Source organism: Globicephala melas, chromosome 10 (genome assembly GCF_963455315.2).
Source record: "Globicephala melas chromosome 10, mGloMel1.2, whole genome shotgun sequence".
NCBI classification, from domain to species: Eukaryota; Metazoa; Chordata; class Mammalia; order Artiodactyla; family Delphinidae; genus Globicephala; species Globicephala melas.
Window position 1 is genome coordinate 16810909 of NC_083323.1, and position 17595 is coordinate 16828503.

Below are 17595 nucleotides of genomic sequence, written 5' to 3' on the forward strand. Positions count from 1 at the left end.
AGGCTGGAGACAAGGTTCTGGCATCATGAAAGGCCTGAGCAGAACGTAAGCAATAACTCAGTTTCTTCACAATTTAGATTATACTGACTCAGATTCTTCCAGATGGCTTTGCTAAATATTATTTTTAAATGAACCCAAACATAACACATATATTTTTTTATTTAATAAATATTTAGTATCTTCCAGGTAACAGCCGGCAGTCATTCTTCAAGAACACGATTATTATTCAGTCTAGATTCCAAAAATGCCTGCACATGCTAATAAGTAATACTGATGGAACATTATCAACAGGGAATAGGGTAACTGATATAAGTGGTCTACCCAAATGAATCACCTCTATTCAGTGTGAAAAACATATTTATTTTAAAATCTAACTGGCAAAATAAGATTAATAAAAACATCATGTTTTATGAAGTATCTTTTATTCTTGATTTGTGAAATACAAGTAAGAAAAAGGAAAAAGAGCAAACATGAAACCTGTCATGTTGCTGTACCTAGTTTTAAGCTTCCAAAGAGGAAACCTAAGTTACATAATTTCCATAACAGAAAAAAGGAAATATCCATTCTTCAGGGAAGACAATTGTTGCTAAATTTCAAATTTGAGAGAAATGTACCATGAGGGACCCTTGAGTATGAAATGCTGAACGATTTACACCCACAAAGAATATAACGGACAGAATCCTCTCCTTAATGACTATCAGCTATTATGGCTCTACTGCTCTCTAATTCTCCAAGGCATGGCTATGGAGGAGCACAGGAGGTTATTACTGTGACACTAAAATGGCCCTGACTATTTTATGTCTCCTTAATCACCTGTCCCATACATTCAGTCAGTGTCTAGTCATCAGCAGCTCTGACTTAAGCCAACATTTAGTCTCCTCCTCTAATTTGTTCCTTCTTATCTGATACAGTTGAAGGGTGAAAGAAAAAACCCTAAACTTGGTAAATTTTTTTTAATTAAGAGATGAACTGAATAAAGAGTTATCTCAGAATGAAATGCATAATCTATGTTACATTTCTTTTCAGTTTCACAAATGATCCCCTTAGGCTTTACTTCTTTAAAAAGACATTTCTAGGTCTATATTATTTTTCAAAAATAAAAGTCTGACTAGATAAAATGGGGTATTCGTGTCTACTACTAAAGACAGATTTATTGGTCTTTCCAAATTTAAGCCACTCACTGACCTTCTTTCTCTTTCTTTTCTTGGTTTTCTTCAGCTGCAGTCTTGTCAGCTCTGAAGAAAATTCTTGCACTGCTCAGTGAGAAACAGAGCAATTCAAATTCCTAAGTAAATTAAAAAAATTAGAAATAAAAGCTGAAAATACTTTAGTAAAACATCAAATTTATATTTAATATCTCATTATTTCTAAAAAGCTCTAGTGAGTGCAAATCGCAAATACAGAAACTGAACTGTGTAATCCACCCATTTTTTAAGATATGAGTCAAATGGCTTCCAAATACCATTCATTTAAAAATATACTCTTATGACCACTATTCATCTCACTTGTTAAAATGGGAGTTTCAATATGATTTATGTTTCTTCAATGATCAAGTAATGGATATTAAAAAGTCAAAGCAAAAAAAAAAAAAAGAAGTCAAAGCAGATCTGACTGTTACTCTCGTCTACCTGTAGATAAACATCCAGTCGCTTCTGAGTGAGATTCATGGTTTGTAGTAGTTTTTCATCCTGACTAGTTGACTGCACATTCTGTTGCTTAGCAACTGCTCTTATCTCCTTCAGGTACTTCTCTCTAACAGACTGGAACCAGTGAAGTGAGTCAAATTCCTGGTACTGATCCAAAAGCTTCAGAATATAAGCCACACCTAGAGTCACCAGCAAAACCAAAACGAAATTACAATGTGTAGACAAGTTATATTCTACTCCACCAATAATTCCTAAAATTAAGCTAACCATTTTGAATTAATCCTCTTTCAAATTACATTTTACAGCACAAATGAATAAGTTTAGCAACATGGCTTAATTCCTCCTTAAAAACATATAAAGAACTAAAAAAAAGGCCAATCAAGAAGAAATAACATGGCTATGAAAATCACCTGGAGATAACATATGGCTGTAAAGGTGGGGAAAAACTTCCACTGCTGAATAGACAACAACTAGGAAGCTACAGGAAACTAAATACAAGATGCTCAAACTGTAAATAAAACCACAACAAAAACAAAGCCTAAATAATTAGGTCCAACCACTCTAAGTGATTAGCAATACCAAAGGAGCATGAACAACAGTATAAATAATGGTCAATCAGATGACCCAGCCAAAAAATACAGTAAACACTGCTCATGAAAAACAAATCTACAAAGAGCACACAGCTCTATTCTCAAGCAAACATTCTGAAAAATCCATTGTAAGGTAAACATAAAATTCATGAGAAAACAATTCCACTAAGCTTACCCATGGCAAAGCCATCATCAGTAAAGGCAGCTCCAATTTTATTTTTTTTATTCAATTTCTCCTTGCAACTAATGGAATGCTCTACGAAGTTGAGGGTCTAAAAAGATACAACAACATATTAGAGAAAGAATTGTGCTAAAAAATCTTCAGTTCCTAAAACAGACATTTCAAAAATTATAAACAGGATCTCTTCTAAGCTCCTGTCCTTTTGGTTTGAAACATTTCCCTCATATAAATAGCCTCTTGGTGAGGTCATAATCTGTGTAAGTATCTCTTAATGGCTCTTCTTTCCAAGTCCTTTAAATATGAGCACTCCCTCAATCACCACTTAACCCAAGCACAGCGCTTTTGTGTATGGTTCATTCTAAAATATTATGCACATTTAACAAATGAAGGCACTGAGACTTGAGTGGTTTAGTAACTTGCCTAAAGTCATACTCTAAATCAAGGTTGTAGTCAGAAAAGTAGGCCTGCTTTACTTAAAAGCTTAAGCACTCTTAAGCATGGCAGTCCTTACTTCTGCCCACCCAATTCATTTTACAATAGTAGTTCTTACCATATTCTCAGTTTAAAAGGCTTAGTAGTCATTTGGATAAACAAATTCCCCCCAAAAATAGCACTTCCCTAAAAGTTTAGCTCCTCTGAAATACCTTATCTAATCATAGCATTTATTCAACAAATATTTACTGAAACTTAATAATAATACCAGGCATTATTAAATAATTACAATAAAAAAATGAATACCATCAAAGAGTTCACACTCTACAGAGCAGCACTCCTGGCAATGACAGAAATGCTGTGTATCTACACTGTCCGATACAGTAAGCCACCAGCCACATGTGGCCACTGTGCACTTGAAATGTGTATAGTAAAACTTAGGAACTGAACTGAATTTCTTCATAAAATTTTAACTAATTTACATTTAAGTAGCCATTAGGGGCTACAAAAGGATAGCACAGCACTGGGATATAGAGAGACCTGTTTAAAAATAATTATGGTACAGTGTGGTAAGTACTATAATAGCCTACACTGTAAACAAGATTATCAAGTTCCACTTATTTTGCCTGTAAAACTTACTTGGCAATTAATGACATTTTATAAAATCTTTGTCAACTGTTACTCAAATCTTTAGATATCTCATTTATGTTTGTCTTCTTTCTGGAATTAGATTATAAACTCAAGGACACAAGAATAGTGTCCTATACTTCTCTTCTTTGTAGTGTTCGTAATCCCTCTTGTTTTCTCCATCACTAACTGAAATCTGACAGCAGCTCTGCAAAACTAGACTCTTCCTCAATCCCACAACGGTTTGCCATTGCTGTTTACCATGACTTCAAATTAAAGAAAGATGGTGAGAACTCACCATGAGTCAACTACACTATTATCAAAGTATAACTAAGATAGACTCGCCTCCAATCTGACACTTCTATTCATATCTGAAGGTGAAAAGATAATGCCTATCAGATAACTGTGGACATTTTTGCTACGTAACAATTATTATAAGAGAGCATTAACAATTAACGTATAAAAAAAAAACAGTAGAAAGGAAAATGCGTGAAGAAAAAAGCTGTCCATAGACCATCAGCTGCTTTCAATGGATAATAATGGTTCAAATATGTTAGAACATATGTGTTAATTCAGGCAGCAACGTGAAAAGTTATAACTAGATCAAAGTTAGATGTAATCAAAAGCTACGTCTGCTCAGTGATATTTAGATTTTAGAGCTATCCATTTACAAATTTTTTAAGAGCTTTGTTATAGAAACCTTTATAGAAAAATAACTCTTATTGCTATATATTACCTCTCTCATCTCTTAACTCCATTTTCCCCACTGTGACAATTGTTTTTATATTGCGATTTTGGTTAACTTGAGCTATTTTTAAGATGCCAACTACAGAATTAGAGCAAAACATACCATATACTACAACAAGAAAGCACTAAAATTTTAGCTTAGATGTTCGTATTTACTACCAAAAAGAAAGAAGTTGTCCTCAAATAGTATGCTTTTAAGAAATACTTCATATTGTAACAGTCTACACTAATCACTTAAAATGACTATATGGTATAATTCAGCCCAAAGATTATATATGTGTGTGTGTGTGTGTGTGTGTGTGTATAAAATAGTGTATGCTCAAGTAATTTAAATCACACTAGGATTTCTCTGGCTGTTATGAACAAATAAGAATCTATCTGAACTATGAATAAGTCTCATTCTACATAGCTAATAAGTAAAAATTCTAGGCCGCATTCACTGAGACCACATTTAGTTTTATCTACAACCAGAAAGTCAACAATATAGTCTGTTTGCATTTCCTGCTGTAATAAAAACTGGATCTATTTATTAATACTTTTTCAAAAAATTCATTTTGGGTACTAAAATACTCACCAGAGGTGGAACAATGATATAGAAATTTCGGAGATGTATATTCTTCGGCCTTCGAAATTCTGGAGCAAAAACATCCACAAGCATTTTGAAATACTCTGTGCCTTCGGCAGAATTTCGTGTGTGATCACTGAGGACGGAATCCAAATGCCTAAAATGCAAAAAAATTATTTACTTGGTTCCTTTCTCAAAAGAAGATGTGGCTTTTAAAATCCACTTCTCATTAGTTTAGATGAGAGCACTCAAAAATGTGAAATATAAGACATCTCTAAGTAAACTTCCTTGGGGTTCAGAATGAACTCATTTTTTTATGGACAGAGGCTAATCAATGATTTAATTAACTTAGTCCCTAAAACAGAATATGTAGGGCCTCTTGGAACTTTATAGAATTTTCTATTTCTTCTTCTCACAATGAGCCCTGTAGAATTCCATTTCATTGTGAATAAGTTCGTTTTCATCTTAAATCTCTTCACTAACACTTCTTCTATACCTCCTTACCTCAACTGAAACCCATCTCCTTTTGAAGAACTTAGCTTCCCACTTAACCTTCAGAAACATTAACTGCTTTTTCTCCTACATCCCTTATGTATAGCTATTACCACTTTCAAATTATTATTCCCCCACCACTAGACGGTCTTAGAAATCTCTCCTTTGAGACTCATGATCCAACTATACCCAACTACCCCCTCCTGAAAGCAGGCATCTATAACAGTTTTAACCACTGCTCTACATGTGTTTATCTTGGACTATGAGACCTACTCCAGTTCTCCTCATCATTCTGGAAGACTTAATGTCCACTTAGATAATCAATTCATTATCATAACCTCATAACTCCATGACTTCACCTGCCATGAACTTTCCTTCACTTGATGAGTAAATATTTTGGGCGAGAATACAAAATAGGTACTTGCCATTACATTACATCAGGGGGCCCTGTAATGTCAGCATGTCCTGTTACTGGTGATGCTAAGTTTGATCACTTGGTTAAGGTGGAATACATCAGTCTCTGCATTGTGAAGATGTTTTTTCCCTTTGTGATTAATAATCAATTTCTGAGATAATTTTTTCATAGTGAATGAATACTCTGTTCTCCAAAAATGTTTGAGAACCCACTGACGATTTGTCTCATTTCAAGTATTACAGTGATGGTTGCAAAACTGTTTTTTTTCCTAAATTTTCTCATCCCTTCTGTATTTACTAGCTGGCTAGCACTGTAAAAAGGAACTTTCCCTCTGCTTCTCCAACTTTTCTTATTATCACTATACTCACGGTTTCTTTTTTAAATTCAATGTATTATAAGCAATTTCTACCATTATTCTTTTTGATATTCAAATTGTCTCCACTTTGCCCAGTGGTGCTCTTTCATGCCTGACTCAATAAGTGTTACAATTATTAATACTACAACTTAGTTTTCTAAAGACTTTCTTAACAATTCTGCATGCCTCTCTCAAGTTTTAAATTGTTTACCAAAATCACCATTTACTCATAGTCTGTAGATCTGCACTGTCCAATAAGATAGTCATTAGCTATTTAAATTTAAATGAAATAAAAATTTTAATTCAGTTCCCTAGTCCCATTAGCCCTATTTCCAGTATTCAACAGCTACATGTGGTAGTGACTACTGTACTGGACACTGCTGCTACAGATTACATGAAAGGAAGGACTAGTATTCTAGAAATACTAGTTGGCAAATAGAAATATTTAAAAAGAGTAAAAAGAAATAAGTGAAATGAATTTTATTAATGAGATATTTGGCATTCTTTTTTAAACACTAAATCGTCAAAATCAGTTATGAACTTTACACTTTAGCACATTTCAATTCGGACTAGCCACGTGTCAAGTGTTCAACAGTCACATGTATTAGAAACCCATGGTCTAGAAGATTCCTTTTAGGGAAGTTGGAAAGGCATCAGAATACTGTAGTCTTGAAAAAATTATATTTCATAAACTGAGACCATTACTTGCAGAGTAAAAACACTGACATATAAGTTTATATATTACCCTCTAGTCTTGTCTTTAACACTTAAATGAACATATACTTTTCAAATCTCCAAATTTAAATTATTCCAAAATTAGATTACCTAGCTGCTTTTAATGTTTCTTCTGCAAGACCTTCTTCTTTTACTAGTTCTTCAAAATTTACAATATCTTCAAGATCAGGTACAAATCTACATAAGAATTTGGGAAGGAATTTATTAAGTTAAATATGTGCAACTGGCACAGATATGAACGCAGTACTGTAAGACTCTAAATTTTTCAACTGTATCTTTGGAAAGAATTTTGCATTTCAGTTATATTATTAATATAACCACTTTAGTTCCACAATTGAATTTTAGATATATGAATAATCAAATTATCCTTAAAAATCATGTAATCTATAGAACCATTCACAAACTGTACCAATAAAAGAAATTATAACTTTAAGTTAACTATAAGCTTTATTTATAAGTTAACTAAATAAAGCTTTTCAACAGTCTGCTGTAGTCTTAAAATTTGAGAAAAAATTTAACTAGTACAACTAATGATTTTCTTCCATATTTGACCTCAAAATGTATCAACAAAAAAGAAAAAAACCCTCTCTACAATATTACTTATAAAAAAGACATATTTAAATGACATAAAATTTCTAAATGGCATAAACAAGGCAAAAATATGTTTGCATCCATACCTAATGGCATTGCTGCTACAATGAAGCCCACCAGATCTTATCATCCGTACATAGCCCATAGCATTACCTTAAAAACCACACACAAAAAACATCAGATGTTTATACAAATAACTCTAAGTTCTAATAATCAGGAATACAGTTATTTATAGCAATTACAAGGTTTCCACTCCTAAGTAGCAAGAGATTTTGCTGTATTTTACACTTCAGTTTTTGCTCCATAAAAATAAAACTTACATATTTGTGCACTTAAAATATAAAGGTATATATATACATCTATATTAAATATTTTTAAAATAAATGTAACTTTCACTTGTAAAGTCATTAAATGCTGACTACATTTTAAAAAATCACTTTAATATATTACTATATCAATAATTTCTTCACTCACATTAAGTATGTGTTTGTGTCTCTCTCTCACTCTCATACACACACACAGATGGAAGTGATATTCAGAAATCCTTATTTGATGCCTCCCAAACTAATATCTCCAACCTGGGCTACTCCTCTAGGCTTTTTTATCCAATGCCTACACCTACATGTCTAAGAGAAATTTTAATTTAGTAAGTTCAACTCAAACTCAAGATCTTCACCCCCAATTATATTTTCTACCTTAGAAACTGACAATTCTATCCTTCCAGTAGCTCAGGCCAAATGCGCTGAAGTCATCCCTGACTCTTTCCCTTCTCTCACACTTTATATCTAATCAATGGGCAAATTATGTTGGCTCTACCTTCAAAATGTAGCCAGAATCCAACCAGGCAGTATTCACATGGGGGAAAAAACTCATACTGGTGTACGAATTAAGTGAAGTTTTAAGTAACACTGCTCCAGAAAAACAGCTCTTAATTTGAGGCCCATGGACTCTGACTTTGAGCATCTGAACTCCAGTATACTATACTCAAAAATGTACGTGAACGTGCATATGGGCATTGTTCTGGGAAAAACAAAAATCAATCCAGAGTTTTCATCAGATTCTCAGAAAGGGTTAAAAACTATTGCTCCAAGCGTTTACAATCTAATATGTCATCAAATATTACTATGAATAAAAAAGTACTTATTTGACTTCATTATTAAATTGTTTAAAATTAAAAATTTACTAAGGTAAAATTCTCTAAGTTCTTGTACTAATACAAAATAGAAAGGCCTAATATGTAAACCAATTAATTTATAAAACTTAAGCTAGTGCTCACTGACTTTACTACCTAGCTAAATGCTTATAACACCCTTCCCACTAGTAAACTTAAAGCCCCTTAGAACAAAGGCTATTTGTATTCTCAGCATCTAGAAAAATATCTGGTATAACAGAGCCTTTATAAATGTTTGATAAATGAATGAATGAATCTCAGGAGGCACAATTTTACCAAATTATAGTCAGTAAGAATTTACTAACTGCTTGGTGTCTGCAACTGTGAAGAATACAAAACACCTTTGGACTTGGAGCCAAAAAAGTCCCAGCAAAGCCACTTATCTCTCTTGTGTTTCTCTTTTTTCATCTTTAAAAACATGACTACGTGCCAATCTCAAGGGTTACTGTGTGGATATTAATAGAGATAATACATGTGAAAAGCTCTAGTAAGCATAAAGTTTTTTTAATCTAGGATTATTTTTAAATGCAGTTCTTGTTTTTAAATATAGTATTACACATTTCAGAAGACAAGTTCTACTTGTAAGCAGAAGGACAACTCAAGAAATTATATATAAATATGAAATGATGTAGCATAGAAAAATTATTAGTTAACTTTTCACATAAACATTTTACACCTTTGCATTTAGGCTTAACTTTAAAAAGTCTAAAACAGTGCCTTGAACAGAGTAGGTACCCAATAAATAGTTACCAGTTGACTATTTACCATGAGTATGGCCTTTGAGATGAGTTAGTTATTATATTTTTAATTTAACTGAAGAGCTTATCCACAAAAATATTTATATTATTTTATTTATAAATATTTCATTTATTTAAATTAATCCACAATCTCTTAATTATTATGCACCAACAGTCTAATCATACTTGAAAAACTTTTAGTAAGAAAAGGAAATTATTAGTGGGATAAAGCTGAACTCAGGCACTCACATACTGAAGTTTATTCGTATGAGATACTTAAAATATGCGATAGATTCTTGGGGTTTGTACTTTATTTCCCAACAACACTTTTACAATAACTTACCAATCTGGCTGATGAGCTGCCTGAACTGATCAAGGTAGCTTTGTCCCTCTGGGGTTATTCCAAGTTTTCTGATGCCTCGATTGAATTTTTCTGCTCTTTCAAAAGGATACTAGAGAGATAATTTGAAGACTACCATTATTAACAAAGACCCCTAAAACATAAAATGCCTACCATGACAATACCACTGTCCTTTCTAATTTTGTATTTCCATTGTGCTTAAAAAAAGTCACTGAAGTCTAATGACAAAAAATTTATAGCACAAAACTACCAATATTCAAGGTAAATACAAATTAAATAAGGAGAATAATTATTAATGCCACCAACTTTAGGTTTTCCACCAACATTATTTGTCTCCCTAGACCCAACAACTCTGTCAGATAGATAAAAGAAATCAATTCCTCCTAGAAACATTTGTTCAGAAATGTGTGACCAAGTTTCCATGGCCTGAGAAGTATCAGGGGTTTATAATTTTTCAAGTCTTAGCCCATTAAAAGATTTAGAAAATTAATCATTTTATATTAATAAAAAATGGAAACAATACTTATCCAACAACAGTATTATTATTTATTTCTCTAAACACTAGTAACTTCTGTTCCAATAAAGATGAGTGAATATAATTTTGTACTGATAACTGTAATCTGTAATTTTAATAATTATTTCACCAGAAAGTAATATTTTGCCGCTCTGACACTGAAAAGAACTAAACTAGTGTATAAAAGGCCTGGAACTAGGTGATGCTTAAGACAGTTCTGGATGCGGCACATCAAACGTTAAGATCCATCTAAGCCTGTTGGTTCTCCATCCACATGGCTATATGCCTCTGTACTGTTACCACTTGCAATTCTTCATTTCACTATGGGAAAACTTAGCCCTGAGGGTGAAGGGAAAATGACATTCTTATAAATTATAGATGGGACTGTCAGTTGGTACAGTATTTTTAGAGTACTTGGCAATATGTATCAGAATTTTAAATACTCATATTCTTTGCCCTTTTCCTCTTCAAGGAATCTTTCAAAAATATTTGAACACACAGATAAATGTTCGAAGATGTTATGTGTAGCACCATTTGTAACACAGAAAAAACTAAATATCCACTCAGTAGGAGAAGGTTAAAGGAGTTACAGTATACATCTTTACTATCAACTCTTTAAAAGAATGAGGTACACCTATAGGTACTGACATGTGATAAGCACACCGCAAAACAGTATGTTTAGTTTTAGTCCATTTTTGTTAAGAAAAAAAAGCAGTATTTGTAATGCACAAATACATGTTTATCACACAGACATCTGGAGGGCATCACATGACACTGTTAATAGCAACTGCCTCCAGAAAATGGAACTGGAAGGAAAGAGAAATGAAGGAGGAGATTTAGTTTATGCACTCTATATTGCCTAAATGTTTCAAAATGAGTATGTTCTGCTTGTGTATTACTTTAAAAGAAAGAAAGGTAACACCTGACTACATTGATCATTTAATTTTTCCTTACACTTTTGTTTACAGTGAATGCAAAGAGTAAGAAATTGCAAGGGAAAATATAGAAAATAGGAAGCCAAATCAAGGAGACGTTATGTGAAAAATAATAAAGAAAAAAACAACCCAAGAGAAGAAAAACCCAAAATGAATTTTAGCATAAACATTTGCCATACAGGCAAACCTTGGAGATACTGCAGGTTTGGTTCAAGACCACCACAATGAAGCAAATATCGCAATAAAGTAACATGAATTTTTTGGTTTCCCAGTGCATATAAAAGTTATGTTTACATTGCACTGCAGTCTATTAAGTGTGCAATACCATTATGTGTAAAAAAATGTACATGCCTTAATTTAAAAATACTTTATTACTAAAAAATGCTAACCATCATCTGAAAACACAGGTTTGCCACAAACAAATTTGTAAGAAAGGCAGTATCTGAGAAGCACAATAAAGCAGAGCACAGTAATGTAAGGTATGCTTATATACTCAACAGTTAAATCAAACTACCTTAAAAAGAAGACATAAAAATACCTTATGATCATTTTGGTCCTTGATTTCCCTGAAAAACCGAATATCTTTAATCAATCTGGATTTGATATGTTCATCATACATAAATTGGCTAAATATATAGAACTTCTTTTTCAAAAACTGGTAGGTGAAATTAACCTATAAAATTAAAATTTCAAAAATTGGAGAATGTTATGAAAATTAATTTCAAATCAATATTACTGAATAAAATAATCTATTTATAAAGTCTAATTCATGTTGGACCTGAATTATTTAAATAAATGAAGTTTTTTTTGCCCAAGTTTACAGAGCTTTCTAAAAGCTCCCCTTATTTTTATGACACAAAAGGAAAAAAGAAATTAAAAAAATGGAAAATACTTTCATAATAAGACTAAGAGCTATAGTGAGAATCATAAACCAGATTTGACGCTCTAGTTTTCAAGTCATAAACCACACTCAGAAGCTTCTATGTTCCACCATTCATAAGATTACTTATTACTAATCTACATGTCTAAAACGATACTAAAGTAAGAAACATGGTGCAAGAGACCTTTCCTGAAGGAAGAGGGTAAACATTCAATTATTTATCCATAAATATTTTGAGCACCTCTTATGTACAAGGCAATGTACCTGCTCTCATGCTAGACATGGTCATCATCATGAAGTGTATATTCTAGCAGGACAGGCATTTTAAGACAAGTATATGTTAAATAAACTATTATATCTCAACTGCAATAATTTCTAAAATGAGAAGTATAGGTGTTCTGAGAATGGGTTAAAAGGCCCTGACCTAGACTCAGAAAACACTGGAAAAAGTAGGATTGGAGCTGAGATTAAAGTCAAAATAACAAGATTAATTCTGACCTATAGATGAAAGCCTTGTACTAATTTCCATCCCCACCACCCTCAAATATTACTAATTATTTTTGCACAAGTATGCCCTTTGTAACAGTCTTCATCACCCAGTTATATAAATGTGTGCTTTCTCAGAACTTTTCTTGTGGCTTAAACATTGCTTTTTCTTGATCTCCTCAGCAGTAGTAGTCTTAGTAGTCTCTTCTTTACCCTTTCCATTCTTTTCCATACACTTATTTATTTATTCATTCATGGCTGCGTTGGGTCTTTGTTGCTGCACGGGCTCTCTCTAGTTGCGGCGAACGGGGGCTACGCTTCGTTGTGGTGCGCAGGCTTCTCATTGTGGTGGCTTCTCTTGTTGCCGAGCACGGGCTCTATGGTGCGTGGGCTTCACTAGTTGTGGTGCATGGGCTTCAGTAGTTGTGGTGCACGGGCTTAGTTGCTCCGCGGCGTGTGGGATCTTCCCAGACCAGGGCTCGAACCTGTGTCTCCTGCACTGGCAGGCAGATTCTTAAGCACTGCGCCACCAGGGAAGCCCATACCCTTTCCATTCTTAAGAGTGGGTAACTCTGCCAGGTAACTCTTATTTCTTCTATGCTCACCTCATCATCACCAGACATCAGGAATTTACATTCATTAGTGTGGTTAACTGATTAACAACTGTTTTTCCTGCTAGAGTACAATTACTATGACAGCAGGAAATGTCTGTTTTTCTTATCCCAGTGCCCAGCACAGTGCCTGAGACACATAAAATATGAGCGTAATTATATCTGTTACATGAATGAGTGTTTGACAGATGAGGTCAAAGAAGAGTTTGATCCTTAAAGGTTCAGAGTTTATTCATCCTGAAAGGCTCAGACATCTCTACATGGATAACTCCTTGTTTTAAATTTGAAACTCTGACTACCTATGGCCCCTTCCTCTATTGATAACCACTAACAGAGCTCCAATCACATTACTTATCAGCTCAAAGACTTCAATGGCTTCCCCACTACACTAAAATGGTCCCTATGTAACTTTCCAGTCATGTAACTTCTTCCTATTCCCTTACTCAAATATGCTTAAGAACACTTTACTGTTTAAACATTTGCATTCTTCTTTCCTCAAGGAGAAACTGTGGCCTGAAAACCAGGTAAATTTAAAGACTTCTCTTTTTCCATTGAAGGAAACATAGCATATAAGCTCAAATGATTCTTGCAAGTGACTGAATGCCCATTTCTAAGAAGATTCAAGATATTTTTTCAGAAAATTGCTATTTTTATAGATATCAAATAACTAGTAAACGCCCTCCCAAAAAAAGAACATGACTGATGTTAAATAAACTATCAATGATTTGCTTTCAGAAGCAACTTACAGAAAATATCAAACAATCCACCCAGATATATACTTAATGCTGATGTCCTCAAATCTCCAATGTTATTTATAATGATGATCTTAAGACAGTAAAACATTCTAAAGTGCCTTTTTTTGTTTTTAAGATTTTTTTGATGTGGACCATTTTTAAAGTCTTTATTGAATTTGTTACAATACTGCTTCTGTTTTATGTTTTGGATTTTTTGGCTGCGAGGCATGTGGCATCTTAGCTCCCCGACCAGGGATCAAACTCACACCACCTGCATTGGAAGGAGAAGTCTTAGCCACTGGCCCGCCAAGGAAGTCCCTAAGGTGCCTTTTGAATTACAAAGCTTCCATGACATCTAACACAATTTCAGTGACAGACATTTTAATTATACCAAACAGAAAAATGGAGATTAAGGTATAATATAAACAAGCAATAATGTATATTTACCAGAATATTTGATGAAAAAAACTACTTTTCAAACTACCAAATTCAACAGGGGTCTATTACCCACACAACCTCCCTCCCAGAAGGTTCTTACTGTTGTATTCATGATTCCTGTGCCATGTGTTCGAATTGAATTAGCAATATGCCGAATGTTAATAGTGTTCAAATGTTTGTTATTGCTTGTTCGTTCAATAAAAATCTGTAATGAAACAAACACAATCAGTAGCAAACACTGGCCAGTTAACCCAAGAATTTTACAATTTTATTTTATTAAAGATAATTGAAAAGTCATTCAAAATGATAATACAGTCAAAGCAAAAGAATAAACAAGATGATCTCTAAACAATTATTTTTTGTCTTCTTTATTTTACTAACTTGCACTATTGAGAATCAATTCTTTGCCCCTCAGCCTTTCTACATTAAAAAAATTTTTCTTGCACGCACATTATGGTCACCTTATCCTTGACAAAGGAGGCAAGAATACACAATGGAGAAAAGACAGCCTCTTCAATAAGTGGTGCAGCTACATGTAAAAGAATGAAATTAGAACACTTCCTAACACCATACACAAAAATAAACTTAAAATGGATTAAAGACCTAAATGTAAGGCCAGACACTATAAAACTCGTAGAGGAAAACACTCTGTGACATAAATCACAGCAAGATCCTTTTTGACCCACCTCCTAGAGTAATGGAAACAAAACCAAAAATAAACAAATGGGACCTAATGAAACTTAAAAGCTTTTGCACCGCAAACGAAACCATAAACAAGACAAAAAGACAACCCGCAGAATGGGAGAAAATATTTGCAAACAAAGCAACTGACAAAGGATTAATCTCCAAAATATACAAGCAGCTCATGCAGCTCAATATCAAAAAAACAAACAACCAAATCCAAAAATGGGTAGAAGACCTAAATAGACATTTCTCCAAAGAAGATATACAGATTGCCAACAAACACATGGAAGGATGCTCAACATCACTAATCATCAGAGAAATGCTAATCAAAACCACAGTGAGGTATCACCTCACACCAGTCAGAATGGCCATCATCAAAAAATCTACAAACAAAAAATGCTGGAGAGGGTGTGGAGAAAAGGGAGGGAACTCTCCTGCACTGTTGGTGGGAATGTAAATTGATACAGCCACTATGGAGAACAGTATGGAGGTTCCTTAAAAAATTAAAAGTAGAACTACCATATGACCCAGCAATCCCAGTACTGGGCATATACCCTGAGAAAACCGTAATTCAAAAAGAGTCATGTACCACAATGCTCACTGCAGCACTATTTACAATAGCCAGGTCATGGAAGCAACCTAAATCTCCATCAACAGATGAATAGATAAAGAAGATGTGGCACATTTATACAATGGACTATTATTCAGTTGTAAAAAGGAACAAAACTGGGTTATTTGTAATGAGGTGGGTGGACCTAGACTCTGTCATACAGAGTGAAGTCAGTCAGAAAGAGAAAAACAAATAGCATATGCCAATGCACATATATGGAATCTAAAAAAATGGTACTGATGAACCTAGTGGCAGGGCAGGAATAAAGACACAGACGTAGAGAATGGACTTGAGGACATGGGTGTGGGGGGAAGGGGAAGCTGGGACAAAGTGAGAGAGTAGCACTGACATATATACACTACCAAATGTAAAATGGATGGCTAGTGGGAAGCTGGTGCATAGCACAGGGAGATCACCTCAATGCTTTGTGACAACCTAGAGGGGTGGGATAGGGAGGGTGGGAGGGAGGCTAAAGAGGGAGGGGATATGGGGATATATGTATACACATAGCTGATTGACTTTGCTGTATAGCAGAAACTAACACAACATTGTAAAGCAATTATACTCCAATAAAGATATAAAAAAATTTTTTTCTGAAACTCACTCACTTGATTGTTGAGATTATAGAGGTATCGAGACACAAATATATGAATGTTTCTCATAATTTCCAAGACATCCAGGCCCTATAAAACAATCCACAAAGAAGTTCTATTATTATTAGTTTAAAGTAATCAGACATATCAACATAGTGACTTACTGCTTATATCAAGTCTCCCAATATTTTAAAATTATTTTAAAGAACAACTATACAAAAAGTACAACCAAAGGTTAAAAAGAGCCTTCAGACATGTACAGTTAGGACTATCTGCTTGGGGAAATCTGACTGCTTGTTATCTTATTCCTTTTGTGTAGACAGGAACAGTTAAATTTAAAATTTCAAAGATCCATGACTCACAATCATTTTGCCACCACTCTTGAGAATATTTGTCTTCCCAAGGATCTTTTCTATATTTTTTGCAAAGTAAACTAACGACCAGATTATAAAAATAGATTTTAGAATCTATTTTAGATTTTAGAATTTTAGAATTCTATTTTAGAATTCTAATTATTTTAAAATTCTATTTTAGAATTCTAATTATTTTAGAATTCTATTTTAGATTCTAAAAGATTCTAAAATAACAGCCAGATTCTGGCTATTATTCTATATGTAATAGCCAGAATATGTGTATTATATATAAACAGTATACATTTATAAAATATATACTATTTTTCAGGCATTGTGCAAGGTTCTTTATATGGAATTCGCCAATATAAGGTATTATTCTTAATTCCACAGCTGAAGAAAATGAAGCTAAGGGAGTTCCGCAAGGAAACTAGCAAGAGGCAGAACCCAGGGATTTAAAAAAATCTAATTCCAAATCCTTATGCTTCTTTTAATCATACTAGACCACTTTTAATATACAAGTTACCTAACAAGAATCCTTCTTTCTTCAGTTATTACTCTAATACCTAATGGTATCATACAAACTGTTCCACAGCTTTTCTAATTGGGGGTCAAAGTAATATCACAATACCCCTTTGATTAAGCTTTTATTATAAATTTTCTCATGTTTTAATCTAAAAATTCATTTACTCATTTTTTTTCTCCCACATGAGCTGAGACTGTTTTTATTTATTTTTGTATCCCTAAATGTAGTTCAGTGTCTAGCATGTTTTCAGTAAATATTAAATTTATAAATAAATGAATGAAAGGATATACAAACTGATCCTGCAATTGGTCCCTATATATGCAGTAAGATGAATGAAAAATTATGATCTTCAACTTTTGGAACTGAATTACGATTTCTTGGTAAATATTATCTGGATTATCTTAGAAAGAATTACATGCACATTAACTGAAAACAAACCTTTGCACTCATGACATACTGCCATACTGTAAATCAGCTTATTGAATTAGTAAACCTAAATACTTGTTTGCACTCCTCATTTTAAGACAAATACAATTACATAAATTTAACCAATTTTCTAAGACATTAAAGCTTATATATTGTATTTAGG

At 33.4% G+C, this 17595-nt stretch overlaps 1 protein-coding gene across 3 annotated transcripts in view; it reads right to left on the minus strand.

Annotated features, from left to right (window-relative positions):
* WASHC4 (WASH complex subunit 4) overlaps nucleotides 1–17595 on the minus strand; it is a 52374-nt gene that overhangs the window by 3482 nt on the left and 31297 nt on the right. For all 3 annotated transcript variants that reach the window (XR_004039304.3, XM_030856190.3, XM_030856189.3), the window contains exons 23-32: nucleotides 16146–16220; nucleotides 14344–14448; nucleotides 11633–11767; nucleotides 9628–9736; nucleotides 7463–7529; nucleotides 6876–6962; nucleotides 4798–4945; nucleotides 2412–2508; nucleotides 1629–1825; nucleotides 1186–1285 (exon numbers count right to left, since the gene is read on the minus strand). Coding sequence is in view for 2 of the 3 variants with exons in the window: in XM_030856190.3 (XP_030712050.1) it covers nucleotides 1186–1285; nucleotides 1629–1825; nucleotides 2412–2508; nucleotides 4798–4945; nucleotides 6876–6962; nucleotides 7463–7529; nucleotides 9628–9736; nucleotides 11633–11767; nucleotides 14344–14448; nucleotides 16146–16220 (1120 nt within the window). In the remaining variant the exon portion in view is untranslated. The remainder of the gene's footprint in view (nucleotides 1–1185; nucleotides 1286–1628; nucleotides 1826–2411; nucleotides 2509–4797; nucleotides 4946–6875; nucleotides 6963–7462; nucleotides 7530–9627; nucleotides 9737–11632; nucleotides 11768–14343; nucleotides 14449–16145; nucleotides 16221–17595) is intronic.